This window comes from Nanorana parkeri, unplaced genomic scaffold (genome assembly GCF_000935625.1).
Source record: "Nanorana parkeri isolate BGI_ZX_2015 unplaced genomic scaffold, ASM93562v1 scaffold1213, whole genome shotgun sequence".
Classification (NCBI taxonomy): domain Eukaryota; kingdom Metazoa; phylum Chordata; class Amphibia; order Anura; family Dicroglossidae; genus Nanorana; species Nanorana parkeri.
In genome coordinates, this window is record NW_017307481.1 from 149,370 (window position 1) to 166,522 (window position 17,153).

Below are 17,153 nucleotides of genomic sequence, written 5' to 3' on the forward strand. Positions count from 1 at the left end.
TAGCGCGCCCCCCCCCCCCCCCGTCTCACTCCACGGGATGAAAGTGCTCAGCGTGAGTAACTGGCAGGCGGAAGCGCCGGGCGGGTGAGGCTCTCGGAGGATTAGCCGAATCATATTTGTCGAAAGTCTGGAAGAATTAGCAGATGAATGGAGCGTGGACAAGTGAGGCGTACGCCAAATCAAACATGACACTTCAAAGATCCGCGGCTAAGTGTGCAACTTACCGAGAGTTCCTCGTGTAAGGCGCCGTGTGATACATCGCTACCTATGTTACAGGAGGAAGCTGGTTTGTATTCTCCGCTCACAGGCCAAGTTCGCCTTCCAATCTGAAAGAAATTAATTGTTGCTAAATCCCATTTTATCGAGACAGACGCTTCGCTTTCCATATATAATCTCCCACTTCACTTCTCAACGTTCTCAGTTTAATGCCGAATACAGACTTAGAGTGACAGATAAAGTAATGGTTATGTTATTATTCAGTCTGCAAGATAAGGCAACGTTGGGGTAAGCAAATGGAATTCTGGAGGGAATCACTGGAGGGGTCCCCAGCAGGAGGAAGGAGGTCCTGATCCCTCTATATAGATCCTTATTATCACTAGAGGGGTCCCCAGCAGGAGGAAGGAGGTCCTGATCCCTCTATATAGATCCTTATTATCACTAGAGGGGTCCCCAGCAGGAGGAAGGAGGTCCTGATCCCTCTATATAGATCCTTATTATCACTAGAGGGGTCCCCAGCAGGAGGAAGGAGGTCCTGATCCCTCTATATAGATCCTTATTATCACTAGAGGGGTCCCCAGCAGGAGGAAGGAGGTCCTGATCCCTCTATATAGATCCTTATTATCACTAGAGGGGTCCCCAGCAGGAGGAAGGAGGTCCTGATCCCTCTATATAGATCCTTATTATCACTAGAGGGGTCCCCAGCAGGAGGAAGGAGGTCCTGATCCCTCTATATAGATCCTTATTATCACTAGAGGGGTCCCCAGCAGGAGGAAGGAGGTCCTGATCCCTCTATATAGATCCTTATTATCACTAGAGGGGTCCCCAGCAGGAGGAAGGAGGTCCTGATCCCTCTATATAGATCCTTATTATCACTAGAGGGGTCCCCAGCAGGAGGAAGGAGGTCCTGATCCCTCTATATAGATCCTTATTATCACTAGAGGGGTCCCCAGCAGGAGGAAGGAGGTCCTGATCCCTCTATATAGATCCTTATTATCACTAGAGGGGTCCCCAGCAGGAGGAAGGAGGTCCTGATCCCTCTATATAGATCCTTATTATCACTAGAGGGGTCCCCAGCAGGAGGAAGGAGGTCCTGATCCCTCTATATAGATCCTTATTATCACTAGAGGGGTCCCCAGCAGGAGGAAGGAGGTCCTGATCCCTCTATATAGATCCTTATTATCACTAGAGGGGTCCCCAGCAGGAGGAAGGAGGTCCTGATCCCTCTATATAGATCCTTATTATCACTAGAGGGGTCCCCAGCAGGAGGAAGGAGGTCCTGATCCCTCTATATAGATCCTTATTATCACTAGAGGGGTCCCCAGCAGGAGGAAGGAGGTCCTGATCCCTCTATATAGATCCTTATTATCACTAGAGGGGTCCCCAGCAGGAGGAAGGAGGTCCTGATCCCTCTATATAGATCCTTATTATCACTAGAGGGGTCCCCAGCAGGAGGAAGGAGGTCCTGATCCCTCTATATAGATCCTTATTATCACTAGAGGGGTCCCCAGCAGGAGGAAGGAGGTCCTGATCCCTCTATATAGATCCTTATTATCACTAGAGGGGTCCCCAGCAGGAGGAAGGAGGTCCTGATCCCTCTATATAGATCCTTATTATCACTAGAGGGGTCCCCAGCAGGAGGAAGGAGGTCCTGATCCCTCTATATAGATCCTTATTATCACTAGAGGGGTCCCCAGCAGGAGGAAGGAGGTCCTGATCCCTCTATATAGATCCTTATTATCACTAGAGGGGTCCCCAGCAGGAGGAAGGAGGTCCTGATCCCTCTATATAGATCCTTATTATCACTAGAGGGGTCCCCAGCAGGAGGAAGGAGGTCCTGATCCCTCTATATAGATCCTTATTATCACTAGAGGGGTCCCCAGCAGGAGGAAGGAGGTCCTGATCCCTCTATATAGATCCTTATTATCACTAGAGGGGTCCCCAGCAGGAGGAAGGAGGTCCTGATCCCTCTATATAGATCCTTATTATCACTAGAGGGGTCCCCAGCAGGAGGAAGGAGGTCCTGATCCCTCTATATAGATCCTTATTATCACTAGAGGGGTCCCCAGCAGGAGGAAGGAGGTCCTGATCCCTCTATATAGATCCTTATTATCACTAGAGGGGTCCCCAGCAGGAGGAAGGAGGTCCTGATCCCTCTATATAGATCTTTATTATCACTAGAGGGATCCCCAGTAGGAGGAAGGAGGTCCTGATCCCTCTATATAAATCTATCACTAGAGGGATCCCCAGCAGGAGGAAGGAGGTCCTATCCCTCTATAAATATCTTTAGTTATCACTAGAGGGATCGCCAGCAGGAGGAAGGAGGTCCTGATCCCTCTATATAGATCCTTATTATCACTAGAGGGGTCCCCAGCAGGAGGAAGGAGGTCCTGATCCCTCTATATAGATCTTTATTATCACTAGAGAGATCCCCAGCAGGACAAAGGAGGTCCTGATCTCTCTATGTAGATCTTTAGTTATCACTAGAGGGGTCCCCAGCAGGAGGAAGGAGGGCCTGATCCCTCTATATAGATCTTTATTATCGCTAGAGGGGTCCCCAGCAGGAGGAAGGAGGGCCTGATCCCTCTATATAGATCTTTATTATCGCTAGAGGGGTCCCCAGCAGGAGGAAGGAGGGCCTGATCCCTCTATATAGATCTTTATTATCGCTAGAGGGGTCCCCAGCAGGAGGAAGGAGGGCCTGATCCCTCTATATAGATCTTTATTATCGCTAGAGGGGTCCCCAGCAGGAGGAAGGAGGGCCTGATCCCTCTATATAGATCTTTATTATCGCTAGAGGGGTCCCCAGCAGGAGGAAGGAGGGCCTGATCCCTCTATATAGATCTTTATTATCGCTAGAGGGGTCCCCAGCAGGAGGAAGGAGGGCCTGATCCCTCTATATAGATCTTTATTATCACTAGAGGGGTCCCCAGCAGGGGGAAGGAGGTCCTGATTCCATTAATCAATGATTTAGGAAGAATGCACATGCCTCTTGTATTAGGACAATATTTGCCTATTCTGGAAATTCAGCTTTAATGAATCCATAATGATGAGGCTCTCATATTGGTGCAGCACATAGTCACATGACTAGTTCCCTTGCACTGCTCACTTTCTCCTTATCCATTTGAAGGCTTGAACTCTGTGGCTCTGTCTGAGCACTCCCTAATGGCAGTGCCCCAAAATCCACTAGCAGTGCCTCAGCACCAGATTTGATACCAGGTTTCCATCAAGTAAAAAATAAATAGGCTTTTTGGTGGTTTTATTAGCTGTTTACCTCTACCCTCATCTCAAATCCAGCCAAAATTTTGATTTAGTTTTGGATAGAGCGTTGAAAAGTTAGAGCAGGGGTCACCAATCTTTGGCACATGTCCTATTCTGAACAGAAAGTGAAGGGAAATCTCCCGCGTGGGTCACAGCAGCGGTGTATTTACCTTTGCTGCTGCCCTAGGCAAGGCAGACACAGATGATAGAAAGAGATCGAGGGTTTCTAACCCTTCTCTACTCCCTACCTAAAATGGCAAAAGGTCTTGGCTTAAGTCATACTCTAAAGCTTTGTGAATTGAGCCGAATAAGTCCTTCCTGTCGTCTCTCTCTCACACACACATCGGAAACTCTCGGCACATACACCGCGTATCAGGTAGTTGGAAATAAAAAACGTGTTTTGCTCCAATTTTTCCCGACCCGACCCTGTAAATGTAAGAAGGATTATCGTCGTGTTTTTTTTGTTGTTGTTGTTGTTGTACAGCTATTAGCCGAAAAAGATTACAGGAGCCGCTCGGAGCGAAATGAGACGCGGGGTCTCTTCTGGCGGAGACGCGCGACTCCGAGCGGGGAGAGCAAAAAAAAAAACCCCTTTGCGGGAAGATATTCCTGGGAGAGCTCGTCTGACCGTAACGCCGGTAATTTTTTGTGTCTTTTCAGCTACAATTCAGAAGCGCTTGAAGAAAGAGAAGAAAGCCAAGAGAAAATTACAGGAGGCGCTGGAGTTCGAGTCTAAGCGGCGGGAACAAGTGGAGCAGGCACTTAAACAAGCCACGTCGGGAGAGGGTCTCCGGATGTTAAACGGTAAGCCGCCACTCTCTCTCTTTCTCCGGGTGGGTGCGATTACAGGCGGAGAGCCGCCGCGCGCAATGTCACAGCCGTAATCGACTCGCCGCAAGAATCACACGAGTTCCCCGTCTGTATGGAAATCAGCCGTATTGGGGGACATCAAATGTGACAAGTGGGGGGAGGCGCAGGGTCCCCGGGGACAGATCCGGCGGAGGCGAGAGCGAGGTGACTAGCACGGCTTGAAAATAAAAGGTTCTGTTTAAAGGACAACTATAGGGAAATGATTGGATTCTGGTTACTCTACAGTAATAAATCCCGCCATTATAATCATCAGTAGGGATGCACTGATACCGGTATTTTGGTACCGAGTACTGATATATTTTTTTCGGTACTCGCTGATACCGAATACCGAGTACCGGAAGTCCCATTTAGGAAGCCAGGCGGCGTGTAATGACTCGCCACCCAGCTTCCCGATTAGCAGGGAGGCCGTCCCCATGCTTCTCGTCACCAGGTGACGAGAGAGCATGGAGCCGGCTTTCTGGCCAATCAGGAAGCCGGGCTCCATGTAATGACGCAGCGCCCAGCTTCCTGATTAGCCGGGAAACCGGCTCCACGCTCAACTCATGACAAGGGAGCATGAAGCCGGCTTCCCGGCCAGTCAGAAAGCCGGGTGTCGCGTCATTACACGGCCGCCCGGCTTCCTGATTGGCCAGCTTCCCAACCAATCAGGAAACCGGGCAGCGAGTCATTACACCGTTGCCCGGCTTCCTGATTGGCCGGAAGTGACGAGAGAGCACGGAGCCGGCTTCCCAGCCAATCAGGAAGCCGGGCGACGTGTAATGACGCGCTGCCTGATATCGGAAGTACCGGGCTAGGCATCGGAGCATTTGGGCGAGCACGAGTACTTGCCCAAATACACTCGGCATTGGCACCAATACTGATACTAGTATTGGTATCGGTGCATCCCTAATAATCAGTAAATTAATTCCTTTTATATGTCAAATGCCTTTTCTACACCTTTTACATGCAGGGCAAGCCGTCCAGCAAAAATGACCCTCAACCAGCCCCTCTACTTACCTACATTTGGGCAGAGCTACACCCTGCTGTGTCATTTATTCACAGATCCACAATTTACAAGTCCCATCTGCCACTGCAGCTGAGGAACTCATGGTTCTCAGTGGAGCACAAGTGAGGTGACATTACATTGATAACGTCCTCCAGCTCCATCACTGAAGGTACCTCCGTGCATACCTGGGGCTGGGAGGAATAGTCTGCAGGAGCCTGAGCATCACACCTTTGTTCCGCTGATCACATTTGCAATGCTTTGCAGGATCCAATGCAAAAAAATAATGACTGCACATTTCTTTATTTTTGCGATAACTGAATGACGCAGGGGCGTAACTAGAAATCACAGGGCCACATAGCAACATTTTGTATGGGGCCCTGTGGTTTCTAGTTACGCCCCTTGCAGAGCCCAGCTGAGACCCCACACAGCCCACCTGAAAGTGACCCCCCTGCAGAGCCCACCATAGACTCTCAATGGTGGGCTCGGCAGGGTCTCAGGTGGGCTGGTCACACCCCTGCACACCTCTTACCTGTCAGCCTCTCTCCCCCATAGTTTGTCATTGATCTGAACAGCGGTGCGTTCCTCGTCACAGTCGCCAGTGACAGCCAGCAGCCTTGGATGCCATAGCGACCCAGACGACACGTATGGCATCAAGGGGACCCCTTTTATTCATTGTCATGGCCGGGCCCCCCTGTGCCCTGGGCCCCATAGCGGCTGCCGTGGTCGCTATGGCGATAGTTCGACCACTGGAATGATGTAGTGTCCATGAACGACGTGCTTGTATCTTCCATAGTCTATTTGCCAGGCACGCTTACCCCCCACCTCCAGTCCTGGCCATTGTTTATTCACCGATTACGCCCATCCCAGTCCTAAATGTTGTCTGTTTACCAGCCATGCCCCATGCCCTGCCCTGGGCAAGTTCCCTCTTGAACAGTTGTTACCAGAACAGGTCTCCCCATTGGAAGATTTACCTTCACTCCCCATCCTGGTGACAACTTTTAACATTTTGGATTTCACATCACCTTTTGTCCCAGTGACAATGGTCATCAGGACAAATAGAAAGAGGAATCTCCTAGGGATGCACCGATATGTTGGCCGCTGAAACATATCGGCCGAAAATGGCCCTTTTGGCTAAATGCTGAAAGTGCCATTTTATGATCAGGAACACTCAGTATAGAGGATTCATGTTCATTTATAACAGGGGATACAGAATAAGACACTCTGTGTCCCCAATCTCTTTTTTTCTATTTTAAAAGGGAAATATCAGGGGTCCTAATATTTCCCCGAAGCCCCTAAAAGTAAAGTAAAACAAAAAATATTTAATAAAAATTGAATTATTAAAAATAAAAATTAAAAAGTTGATAAAAATAAAACATTTGAAAAAATTAGAATAAAAAGCATTTTCTATTTCGTTTCGGTTGTGAAATTTACATTTCGTTGCACCTCTAGAATCTCCCCAGTGGGGACACGGACACCAATAAAAAAATGAGGTACATGCGCGGAAGGCGCTATTCTATCAATAAAACCCAGTGTTGTGAATGACTGTCTCATTGATCAAGCCAATGTTACGTCTGTCCCAGAGCACCCCCAGCAAAAGAGGGGCCCGGAGAGAAGTCTAGATATGTAAGAAGCACACCAATAGTAACAGAGTGGAGTCCAGTTTTTTTTTTTTTTTATCAAATAATAAATTGCGTAAGAGAGACGACATGTTTGGGGAGTTCGGCCCATCCCCCTTCGTCAGGGCTACATGTACCAAAGAGTACAAAAGTTCAAACAAAGTAATAGAATTCATGTTCTGAAGAATCTCTTTTGAAAAAGGAAACAAAATGTCTATTTAGAAAAGGTGAATGTTGCAACAACACCATATAACAGTCATCCGCATACTTCTGTAACACACAACGAGGTTATTACTGAAAGAATATCCAGTATTGTTTACAAAAATATTAAAACGGAACAATAGAAAGTTATATAATCGCAGGATTCATTATCGGTGAAAACCATGACAACACCGAATGCGAACGCTGACTTCTCCGCGTTGTCGTGGTTTTCACCCAGGATTATATAAGTTCTATTGTTCTGTTTTATTATTATTTTTGTAAACCATATTAGATATTCTACTGACGCAGACCTCATTGTGTGTTAGAATAGTATGAAGAGTCTTTGTAACATTCTTATTATTATTTCATATGAAATGTATGACTCTTTGGCTTGTGTCTGATGGAGGGCGAGTATCTGATCTTATTCCAATAACTATGTAATAAAAATACATTCTAGACCGTCGGTGTGGGACCCTTACTGCTTCATACATACAGTATTTGACCAATGAAACCTTGACGGGGGCTCTAACCCTTCCCAACCCAAAAACGTTTTGGATTTTAGTACACTTTATTATATACACTATATTACCAAAAGTATTGGGACGCCTTTACACGCACATGAACTTTAATGGCATCCCAGTGTTAGTCCGTAGGGTTCAGTATTGTAAGAGGTCCAGAGAACAAGTGCACTCAGAACTTGTGGTGGGAACATCAAAACTCCAAAGGGGCGGGTACAGAGCCAAGAGACTGCGGTGGGGAAATCTCCTGGAGATATAAAAAGCCTGCAGGTCATTCAGCCCCCCTGGTTCCACCTATAACTGGAGACAAGTTTTGGGTGGACTGAACCTTCAGTGTTAATAAGTTACAAATGTTTTTTTTCTTGGTGTGTTTCAGATGCCTGCATTCCAGAGATGGAACCAGAACACAATGGGTCCCAGCACGACAGCCCTCCCATGCAAGGTAAAGGCTCAGTGATTCTGATCACATTCCATCCTGTAACATCGGCCGTCCATCGCGGCCCGGGATTACTCTCTCTTCCCATAAAGCCTCCTGGAATTGAACTTGTCATATTGTCTTTTATTGCCGGGACTCTTCCAGGGGGAAACGTGTGGACATAAAACACCATATATACTGATTTATAGAGGGAGGGTGGGCTGGGTAGCAGATGTCTGATCTCTAAAAATAGAAGAATGATGGCAAAAAAAAGACCAAGTGGTCCATCAAGTCGGCCCCTTTCTTTAACTTTTGTCTAAATCTAGATTTTTGTTTGTGCCAGGCATGTTAAAATAAAGATCTATATAGCGGGATCAGGACCTCCTTCCTCCTGCTGGGGATCCCTCTAGTGATAATAAAGATCTATATAGAGGAATCAGGACCTCCTTCCTCCTGCTGGGGATCCCTCTAGTGATAATAAAGATCTATATAGAGGAATCAGGACCTCCTTTGTCCTGCTGGGGACCCCTCTAGTGATAATAAAGATCTATATAGAGGGATCAGGACCTCCTTCCTCCTGCTGGGGATCCCTCTAGTGATAATAAAGATCTATATAGCGGGATCAGGACCTCCTTCCTCCTGCTGGGGATCCCTCTAGTGATAATAAGGATCTATATAGAGGGATCAGGACCTCCTTCCTCCTGCTGGGGATCCCTCTAGTGATAATAAAGATCTATATAGAGGAATCAGGACCTCCTTTGTCCTGCTGGGGACCCCTCTAGTGATAATAAAGATCTATATAGAGGGATCAGGACCTCCTTCCTCAAAAAAGACCAAGTGGTCCATCAAATAGAGATCTATATAGAGGGATCAGGACCTCCTTCCTCCTGCTGGGGATCCCTCTAGTGATAATAAAGATCTATATAGAGGGATCAGGACCTCCTTCCTCCTGCTGGGGATCCCTCTAGTGATAATAAAGATCTATATAGAGGGATCAGGACCTCCTTCCTCCTGCTGGGGACCCCTCTAGTGATAAGAAAGATCTATATAGCGGGATCAGGACCTCCTTCCTCCTGTCGGTGATCCCTCTAGTGATAATAAATATCTATATAGAGGGATCAGGACCTCCTTCCTCCTGCTGGGGAACCCTCTAGTGATCACTAAAGATCTTCACTTATGCCACTTACAATGATGTCCTGGTCAATCCCTGATTATATTTTCCTCCTGACCTTTCCCGTACAGCGGCGTCTGGGACTCGGGTCCCTTCACAAGTCCGGCGTGAGAATGTGGGAGAGAGAGGCGGCCTAATTATAACTGTGAGCGTCAACGCCGCTGAGCTATAATACTCCGACAGATTTTTAGATCTCTCTCCGGCTTATTAATCAGTAAAACTTTACAGCAGGACGTTACGGAGACTATTCGAGGACAATTCCCACTCCTGTAATTAAATGTCTGCGTGTCTTCCGATGGGCATTTTTTGCCCTTGTTCATACATTGCTGTGTATTTCAGACTCAGTGAAGTACAATTTTGCTTGAGGCCCGGTTCACACCTGGGCGTCTTGTAGCGCGTTCGAACGCTCTGCAAAACGCTCAAACACCGAAATCCCCATTATTTCCTATGGGTATGGTCCACACCTGGGCGTATTACAGGCCGTATGAACGCGCTACAAAACGCCCTACGCCCAAAGAAGTACAGGAGCTTCTTTGGGGCGTTTTTGTCGCGCGTTTCCATTGGGATACAGCCAAGTAGCCCTCAGAAACGTGCGTATGTTGCACGTTTTTAACCGCCACGAAACGCGCAACAAACGCGCATATTCGATACGCCTAGGTGTGAACCCAGCATGAGTCTTTGAAGGAAGCATAAAAAGCATTTGGCTGAAATGGTAAATGTGCCCAATAACTGGGGACTCCAAACATATCTATGAAGTTGCGAATCTGATAGTCACCAAACATTCACTGCAGGTGGATCTTTCAAGTAAATGTTTGGTGAAAGGCATATTTACTGCTTTATAAATATTAGGGGTGCACCGATACTAGAATCGGTATCTGTGCCCATGCCAAATATTTGGGCGAGTACGCATACTCGCCCAAATGCTCCAAAGCCCAGAGCAGCCATCAGGGGGTTACGGCAGATACTCATGTAAGGTGCCCGGGCAGCCTGGGGGGCCCGCCCGGCTCCCTTACATGACTATCGGCCGACGGTGAAGGGCGAGGAGGCAGGGGCCTGGCCCTAGCAGCGCAGGGCCCCTAGCATTGCAGCTCCAGTGGCTTTGAGACAAGCTAGGGCCCCATCAGCGACGCTGCTCGTCTGATGTCGGACTGACCGGAAGTGACGTCACTTCTGGCCGGTCCGGCGGCAGACGAGGGCATGTGTGCAGGTAAGAGGAGCTAGGAAGGAAAGGAGGGAGGGGGAGGGATGCAGCCCTGACCAGCCCACCTGAGACCCCTTCAGAGCCCACCATAGGCAGTCTCAGATGGGCTGTGCAGCATCTATGGTGGGCTCTGCAGGGTCAAGAATGTGGGAGAGAGAGGCGGCCTAATTATAACTGTGAGCGTCAACGCCGCTGAGCTATAATACTCCGCCAGATTTTTAGATCTCTCTCCGGCTTATTAATCAGTAAAACTTTACAGCAGGACGTTACGGAGACTATTCGAGGACAATTCCCACTCCTGTAATTAAATGTCTGCGTGTCTTCCGATGGGCATTTTTTGCCCTTGTTCATACATTGCTGTGTATTTCAGACTCAGTGAAGTACAATTTTGCTTGAGGCCCGGTTCACACCTGGGCGTCTTGTAGCGCGTTCGAACGCTCTGCAAAACGCTCAAACACCGAAATCCCCATTATTTCCTATGGGTATGGTCCACACCTGGGCGTATTACAGGCCGTATGAACGCGCTACAAAACGCCCTACGCCCAAAGAAGTACAGGAGCTTCTTTGGGGCGTTTTTGTCGCGCGTTTCCATTGGGATACAGCCAAGTAGCCCTCAGAAACGTGCGTATGTTGCACGTTTTTAACCGCCACGAAACGCGCAACAAACGCGCATATTCGATACGCCTAGGTGTGAACCCAGCATGAGTCTTTGAAGGAAGCATAAAAAGCATTTGGCTGAAATGGTAAATGTGCCCAATAACTGGGGACTCCAAACATATCTATGAAGTTGCGAATCTGATAGTCACCAAACATTCACTGCAGGTGGATCTTTCAAGTAAATGTTTGGTGAAAGGCATATTTACTGCTTTATAAATATTAGGGGTGCACCGATACTAGAATCGGTATCTGTGCCCATGCCAAATATTTGGGCGAGTACGCATACTCGCCCAAATGCTCCAAAGCCCAGAGCAGCCATCAGGGGGTTACGGCAGATACTCATGTAAGGTGCCCGGGCAGCCTGGGGGGCCCGCCCGGCTCCCTTACATGACTATCGGCCGACGGTGAAGGGCGAGGAGGCAGGGGCCTGGCCCTAGCAGCGCAGGGCCCCTAGCATTGCAGCTCCAGTGGCTTTGAGACAAGCTAGGGCCCCATCAGCGACGCTGCTCGTCTGATGTCGGACTGACCGGAAGTGACGTCACTTCTGGCCGGTCCGGCGGCAGACGAGGGCATGTGTGCAGGTAAGAGGAGCTAGGAAGGAAAGGAGGGAGGGGGAGGGATGCAGCCCTGACCAGCCCACCTGAGACCCCTTCAGAGCCCACCATAGGCAGTCTCAGATGGGCTGTGCAGCATCTATGGTGGGCTCTGCAGGGTCATTCTCAGGTGGGTCCTGCGTCCAGCGCGTCTCTAAGCCCTGTGTCCAGCGGCGCGGGGAGGCCTGGCCTAAAGTCGTGTAAGGGGCCCTAAAATTTCTGATGGCTGTCCTGCCAATGCCTAGCCCGATACCGGAATTTCCGGTATCGGAAAGCCGGGCAGCGAGTCATTACACGCTGCCCAGCTTCCTGATTGGCCGGGAAGTCGGTTCCATGCTCCCTTGGCATGGAGCCGGCTTCCCAGCCAGTCAAGAAGCCAGGCAGCATGTAATGACTCGTCGCCTAGCTTCCTGATTGGTCGGGGGGCTGGCCAATCAGGAAGCCGGACGGTAAGTCATTACCCGCCCCCCAGCTTTCTGATTGGCTGAAAGCCGGCTTCGTGCTCCCTCGTTACCTTGTGACGAGGAAGCATGGAGCCGGCTTCCCAGCCTTTCAGGAACCGGGGGCGCTGGGTAATAAGTCCTTGCCTGGCTTCCTGATTGGCAAGCTTCTCGACCAATCAGGAAGCTAGGCGGCAAATCATTACATACTGCCAGGCTTCCTGACTGGCTGGGAGGATCAGGAAGCAAGGCGGCAATAAATGTGTATAAGGACTGCTATGCTGCAATGTATTTCAGGGTTTAAATATCCTTTAGGGCTCATTTGGTGCGTCAATGTGTGTCGTGTTAATGCAGCCCATTGAAAATGAGGCAATCCCAGCACACCAAAACGTTCGGGAATATGGGACGTGTTGCAGAATTCCTAACACAGTGCCCGTGCATGCTTGTGCATTGCTTTAGTGTGCAAGGGTGCCATGCAATATGTAGGCCACCACAATGCATTGCAATAACTCCTGCAATAACTGTTGGACCGGCGGGGCGCCGGTGTTCTGTCGAGGTGGCCAACTCGTCGAGATCTCCAACTCGTGTCGTCACATCCGTTGTAGATTTCGGCGAGATGGCGCTAGTGCGCGTGTGCCAGCCGTCAGTTCTTGCAATCGTCGTGGACTTCTCCACTCGCGTAGGTGCGCCTTCAAAATATACACTGATTATACACTGAGTGGCCAGATTATTATGACCCCCCCATCAGTACTTGGTTGGGCCGCCTGGTGACTCCACGAGATGTTGAAAGGTGATGCGAGAAATCTGACACGGCACTGTTGCCCTTCTGTTGTCTTGTACCAGTCTTGCCCCTCCCCCGTTCTGCCCTAACATTGACTAGTCGCTGACGGCCACAATTCGCACGTTCAGACCCAGATTTTCGGCTGACAGTCCGGTCTTTAAACACTTTAACAATGAGCCGCTCTTGAACATGTAACGAATTCTGCTGTTTTGCTGATACTCGCTCCATGGCTCCGAGCGCCAACAATCATCCCGCGTTCAAAGGCTGTTACATCGCGTTGTTTCCCCGAATCTTCAGAAACAAATCACTTCTACTGTCGTGGTAACCAACCCGCTTCCCTATTTATAATGGTCTGGCCCTCTAGCAACTTCAGCGCCAAATTATAGCTAATTTGCCTACAAACGTCAGGTGGTCATAATAATCCGGCCACTCAGTGGTTATAATAATCCGGCCACTCAGTGTATATAATAATCCGGCCACTCGGTGTATATAATAATCCGGCCACTCGGTGTATATAATAATCCGGCCACTCGGTGTATATAATAATCCGGCCACTCGGTGTATATAATAATCCGGCCACTCGGTGTATATAATAATCCGGCCACTCGGTGTATATAATAATCCGGCCACTCGGTGTATATAATAATCCGGCCACTCGGTGTATATAATAATCCGGCCACTCGGTGTATATAATAATCCGGCCACTCGGTGTATATAATAATCCGGCCACTCGGTGTATATAATAATCCGGCCACTCGGTGTATATAATAATCCGGCCACTCGGTGTATATAATAATCCGGCCACTCGGTGTATATAATAATCCGGCCACTCGGTGTATATAATAATCCGGCCACTCGGTGTATATAATAATCCGGCCACTCAATACTTCTCTTGGGTGGCTGCGCAGGCGCACTGATGGGAGTTGGAGAATCCGATAGAACCCCCGGACCCCAAACGTCGGCCTCTCCAGCCGGTTTGCATAAAATAAACATTGGACGTCGCTAAAAGCACCTTGGAATCAATGATTTTTGCAAATGACATTCAAGCGCGATTGAAGGAACGCTGATACTTTTTTTTTTAGCTGGTAAAAGCAAATTAAATTAGCACAGAGAGAAAAAAAAAAAATCCCTCTAAACGAAGGCGATCGGCAGCAGCAGCCATTAGCCAACAACATAATATTTTCTCTTTACTGCTCTCTGCCATTCAGTTATTATCCTATTGAAAATCTAATTATAATCCTTTTACTCCCTAGTCAAACTTCACAGTTTCTGCAAGCTTAGCACTGACACGCGATTTCATTACATTTGATTGCTGGCGCCCGGATTGACTCCGCAACTCCCGGAGATCTAAAAGCCTTTTTCCAGTTTTCGCCGAGTCCCTGTTTGCACATTACAGAAACAGCTCCTTTAATTAATTAGTAAGAACAGCGGCAACGTGAACTGCTGATCAGAAAATAACGGCGTTTACGATCGCACCGAGACCCCCCCGGCTCTTCTTCTTCTGCATGTTTATACCTTAGTTAAGTTTTTTTCTTTTTGCGTATGATATTATATCGCAGGGAGATGTTTGTATAAACGGCGCCCATCACAAGGTGTGAGAGCGAGTTATCGGTGGAGGCGTTAGACCGAGGGGTGGGCTAATTCCGACCCCTTCAGCTGTCCTGAAACTACTAAACCCAGTGGCGTAACAATCACCATAGCGACCCAGGCGGCCGCTATGGGGCACAAGGGGGTCCCGGCCAGGACATCCCCCTGATGCCGTGCGGGCCACCTGGGTCGGCTGCTGGCTGTCACTGGCGGCTGTGAGGAGAAACACGCAGCCATTCACATGGGCAGCGGCACGTGCCTCCGCACAGCTGCTGAGTCGATGACAACCAGCAGCTTCGGGGGAGGTGGCTGGGCCCGTCGTTGGCAACGATGGAGGAGGCGGGGCCCAGCGATTGGGGAGGCGGGCCTGGCGATTGAGGAGGTGGGGCCCAGTGACGGAGGAGGCGGGGCCCACAAGCGATCGTGGAGGAGAAGGAGGCGGACATAGGATCGACCAGACAGGTAAGAGGGCTTGACCGCCCACCTGAGACCCTGCAGAGCCCACCATAGAGAGTCTATGGTGGGCTCTGCAGGGTCACCCTCAGGTGGGCTGTTTGGGTTATCAGATGCACTTATCTAGAAATCACAGGGCCCCATAAAAGATTTTGCTACGGGGCCCTGTGATTTCTAGTTACGCCCCTGACTAAACCCATCGTGCATCTGTCTCTGGAAGATATGCCAGGGACTGTGAGGATCTTGCAATGCCTCATGTGACTTGTAGGTTCACAACAGCTGGAAGGCCGGAGTTTGCCCACCTCTGTGTTAGACGGACGCCGCTGCGCTTAGGAATAGACGGACGGCGCTGCGCTTAGGAATAGACGGACGGCGCTGCGCTTAGGGATAGAGGGACGATGCTGCGCTTAGGAATAGACGGACATCACCGTGCTTAGTAATGCACCTTAATGTTATCAATGGAGATGTTAGATGGACACCATTGTGCTTAGGAATAGACAGATGTCGCCGCATTTACAAATAGACCTTCATTTTTATCACTGGAGATATTAGACAAATGCCACCACGCTTAGGAATACACCTAGGAGCAGTCAGTGGAAATGTTGGACAGACAGTGACGTCAACGCCCTTAGGAATATGCCTTAATGTTATATATAGAGATGTTGGATGGGCCTAAATGTTATCACTGAAAACATTAGACAGACGCCGCCACGCTTAGGATTACACCTGAATTTTCTCAGTGGAGACGTTAGACGGACGGTGATGCGCTTAGGAATAGACCGACATTTCCACACTTAAGAAATATGCTTTAATGTTACCAATGGAGATGTTTGGACGCCTTTGCCCTCAGGAATGCACCTCAGTGGAGATGTTAGACAGACTGCGACGCGCTTAGGAACACACCTTAATGTTATCAATGGAGACAGTAGATGCCGTTGTCCTTAGGAATGCACCCGGACTTTCTCAATGGAGATGTTAGACGGACGACTACGCCCTTAGGAACACACTTGAGCTTTCTCGGTGGAGACGTTAGACGGACATCGATGCGTTCAGGAATATCCCTTAATGTTATCAATGGAGACGTCAGACAGACGTTGGCGCACTTAGGAATATGCCGGAATGTTATAACTGGAGATGTTGGACGGACGTCGCCATGCTTAGAAATATACAACCACCGGGCTTAGGAATTCACCTAAATTTTCTCAGTTGAGACGTTAGACGGATGGCAACACGCGTAGAAATAGACGGCCATTGATGCGCTTAGGAAGACACCTTATTGGTGTCACTGGAGATGTTAGATGGACGCCTCTGCGCTTAAGAATACGCTTTAATGGTATTTATTGGAGACCTTAGATAGACGTTGCTGCACTTAGGAATACACCTGAATTTTCCCCCTGGAGACGATAGACGGACGGTGACGCGCTTAGGAATAGACTAAACACAGACGCATAATAAAAAATGTCAAAAGGGCCAAAAAATGTCATATTCTGTGCTTGCTATGCAGCCAGGCGTGTACACGGAGCTATGTGTATAGATGTACCCGGCGTGTACATGGTGTCATATGTACGAGGGGAGGCCAATAAGTTCTTACCCTCACCATGATCTTGATGTGCAGGTTTATAGGGGATATCTTAGTAATATGCATGCCAATTCTTGTTTCTGTAGGTCGTGGTGAATTATAGTCGGAACCAAGAGAAATGGAGTCGGTGTCATGCCGGATAAAGTTGAATACCGAGCCGTGTGTTGCTGCTCGCTGGCAATGCACCGGCACATCGAGCTGCAGAAACTGTCACTTTTGTTCGCGATTGTGGCTATGAACCTCCGCCCCGTCCACCTGACTCACCTGACCCGGCACCTGACTCACCTGACCCGGCACCTTACTCACCTGACCCGGCACCTGACTCACCTGACCCGGCACCTGACTCACCTGACCCGGCACCTGACTCACCTGACCCACCTGACCCGACACCTTCGGACTTGCTTCATCTAGCAGCACCACACGGCTCGGTATTCAACTTTGTCCGGCATGACACCTACTCTACAAAAATTGGCGGTATGCATACCGTGTTTCCCCCGAAAATAAGACAGTGTCTTATATACTTTTTTTTAACGAAAAAAGACACTAGGTCTTATTTTCGGGGGATGTCTTACCTGCCTGCAGCTGTCCGCTCTGCCGTCCAGGGAGCCA

The 17,153-nt window shown here is 49.0% G+C and overlaps 1 protein-coding gene across 1 annotated transcript in view; it reads left to right on the forward strand.

Moving 5' to 3' along the window:
- DACH2 (dachshund family transcription factor 2) overlaps window positions 1-17,153 on the forward strand; it is a 167,780-nt gene that overhangs the window by 136,400 nt on the left and 14,227 nt on the right. The window contains exons 8-9 of the mRNA XM_018568582.1: window positions 4,138-4,281; window positions 8,044-8,109. Coding sequence (XP_018424084.1) covers window positions 4,138-4,281; window positions 8,044-8,109 — 210 coding nt within the window. The remainder of the gene's footprint in view (window positions 1-4,137; window positions 4,282-8,043; window positions 8,110-17,153) is intronic.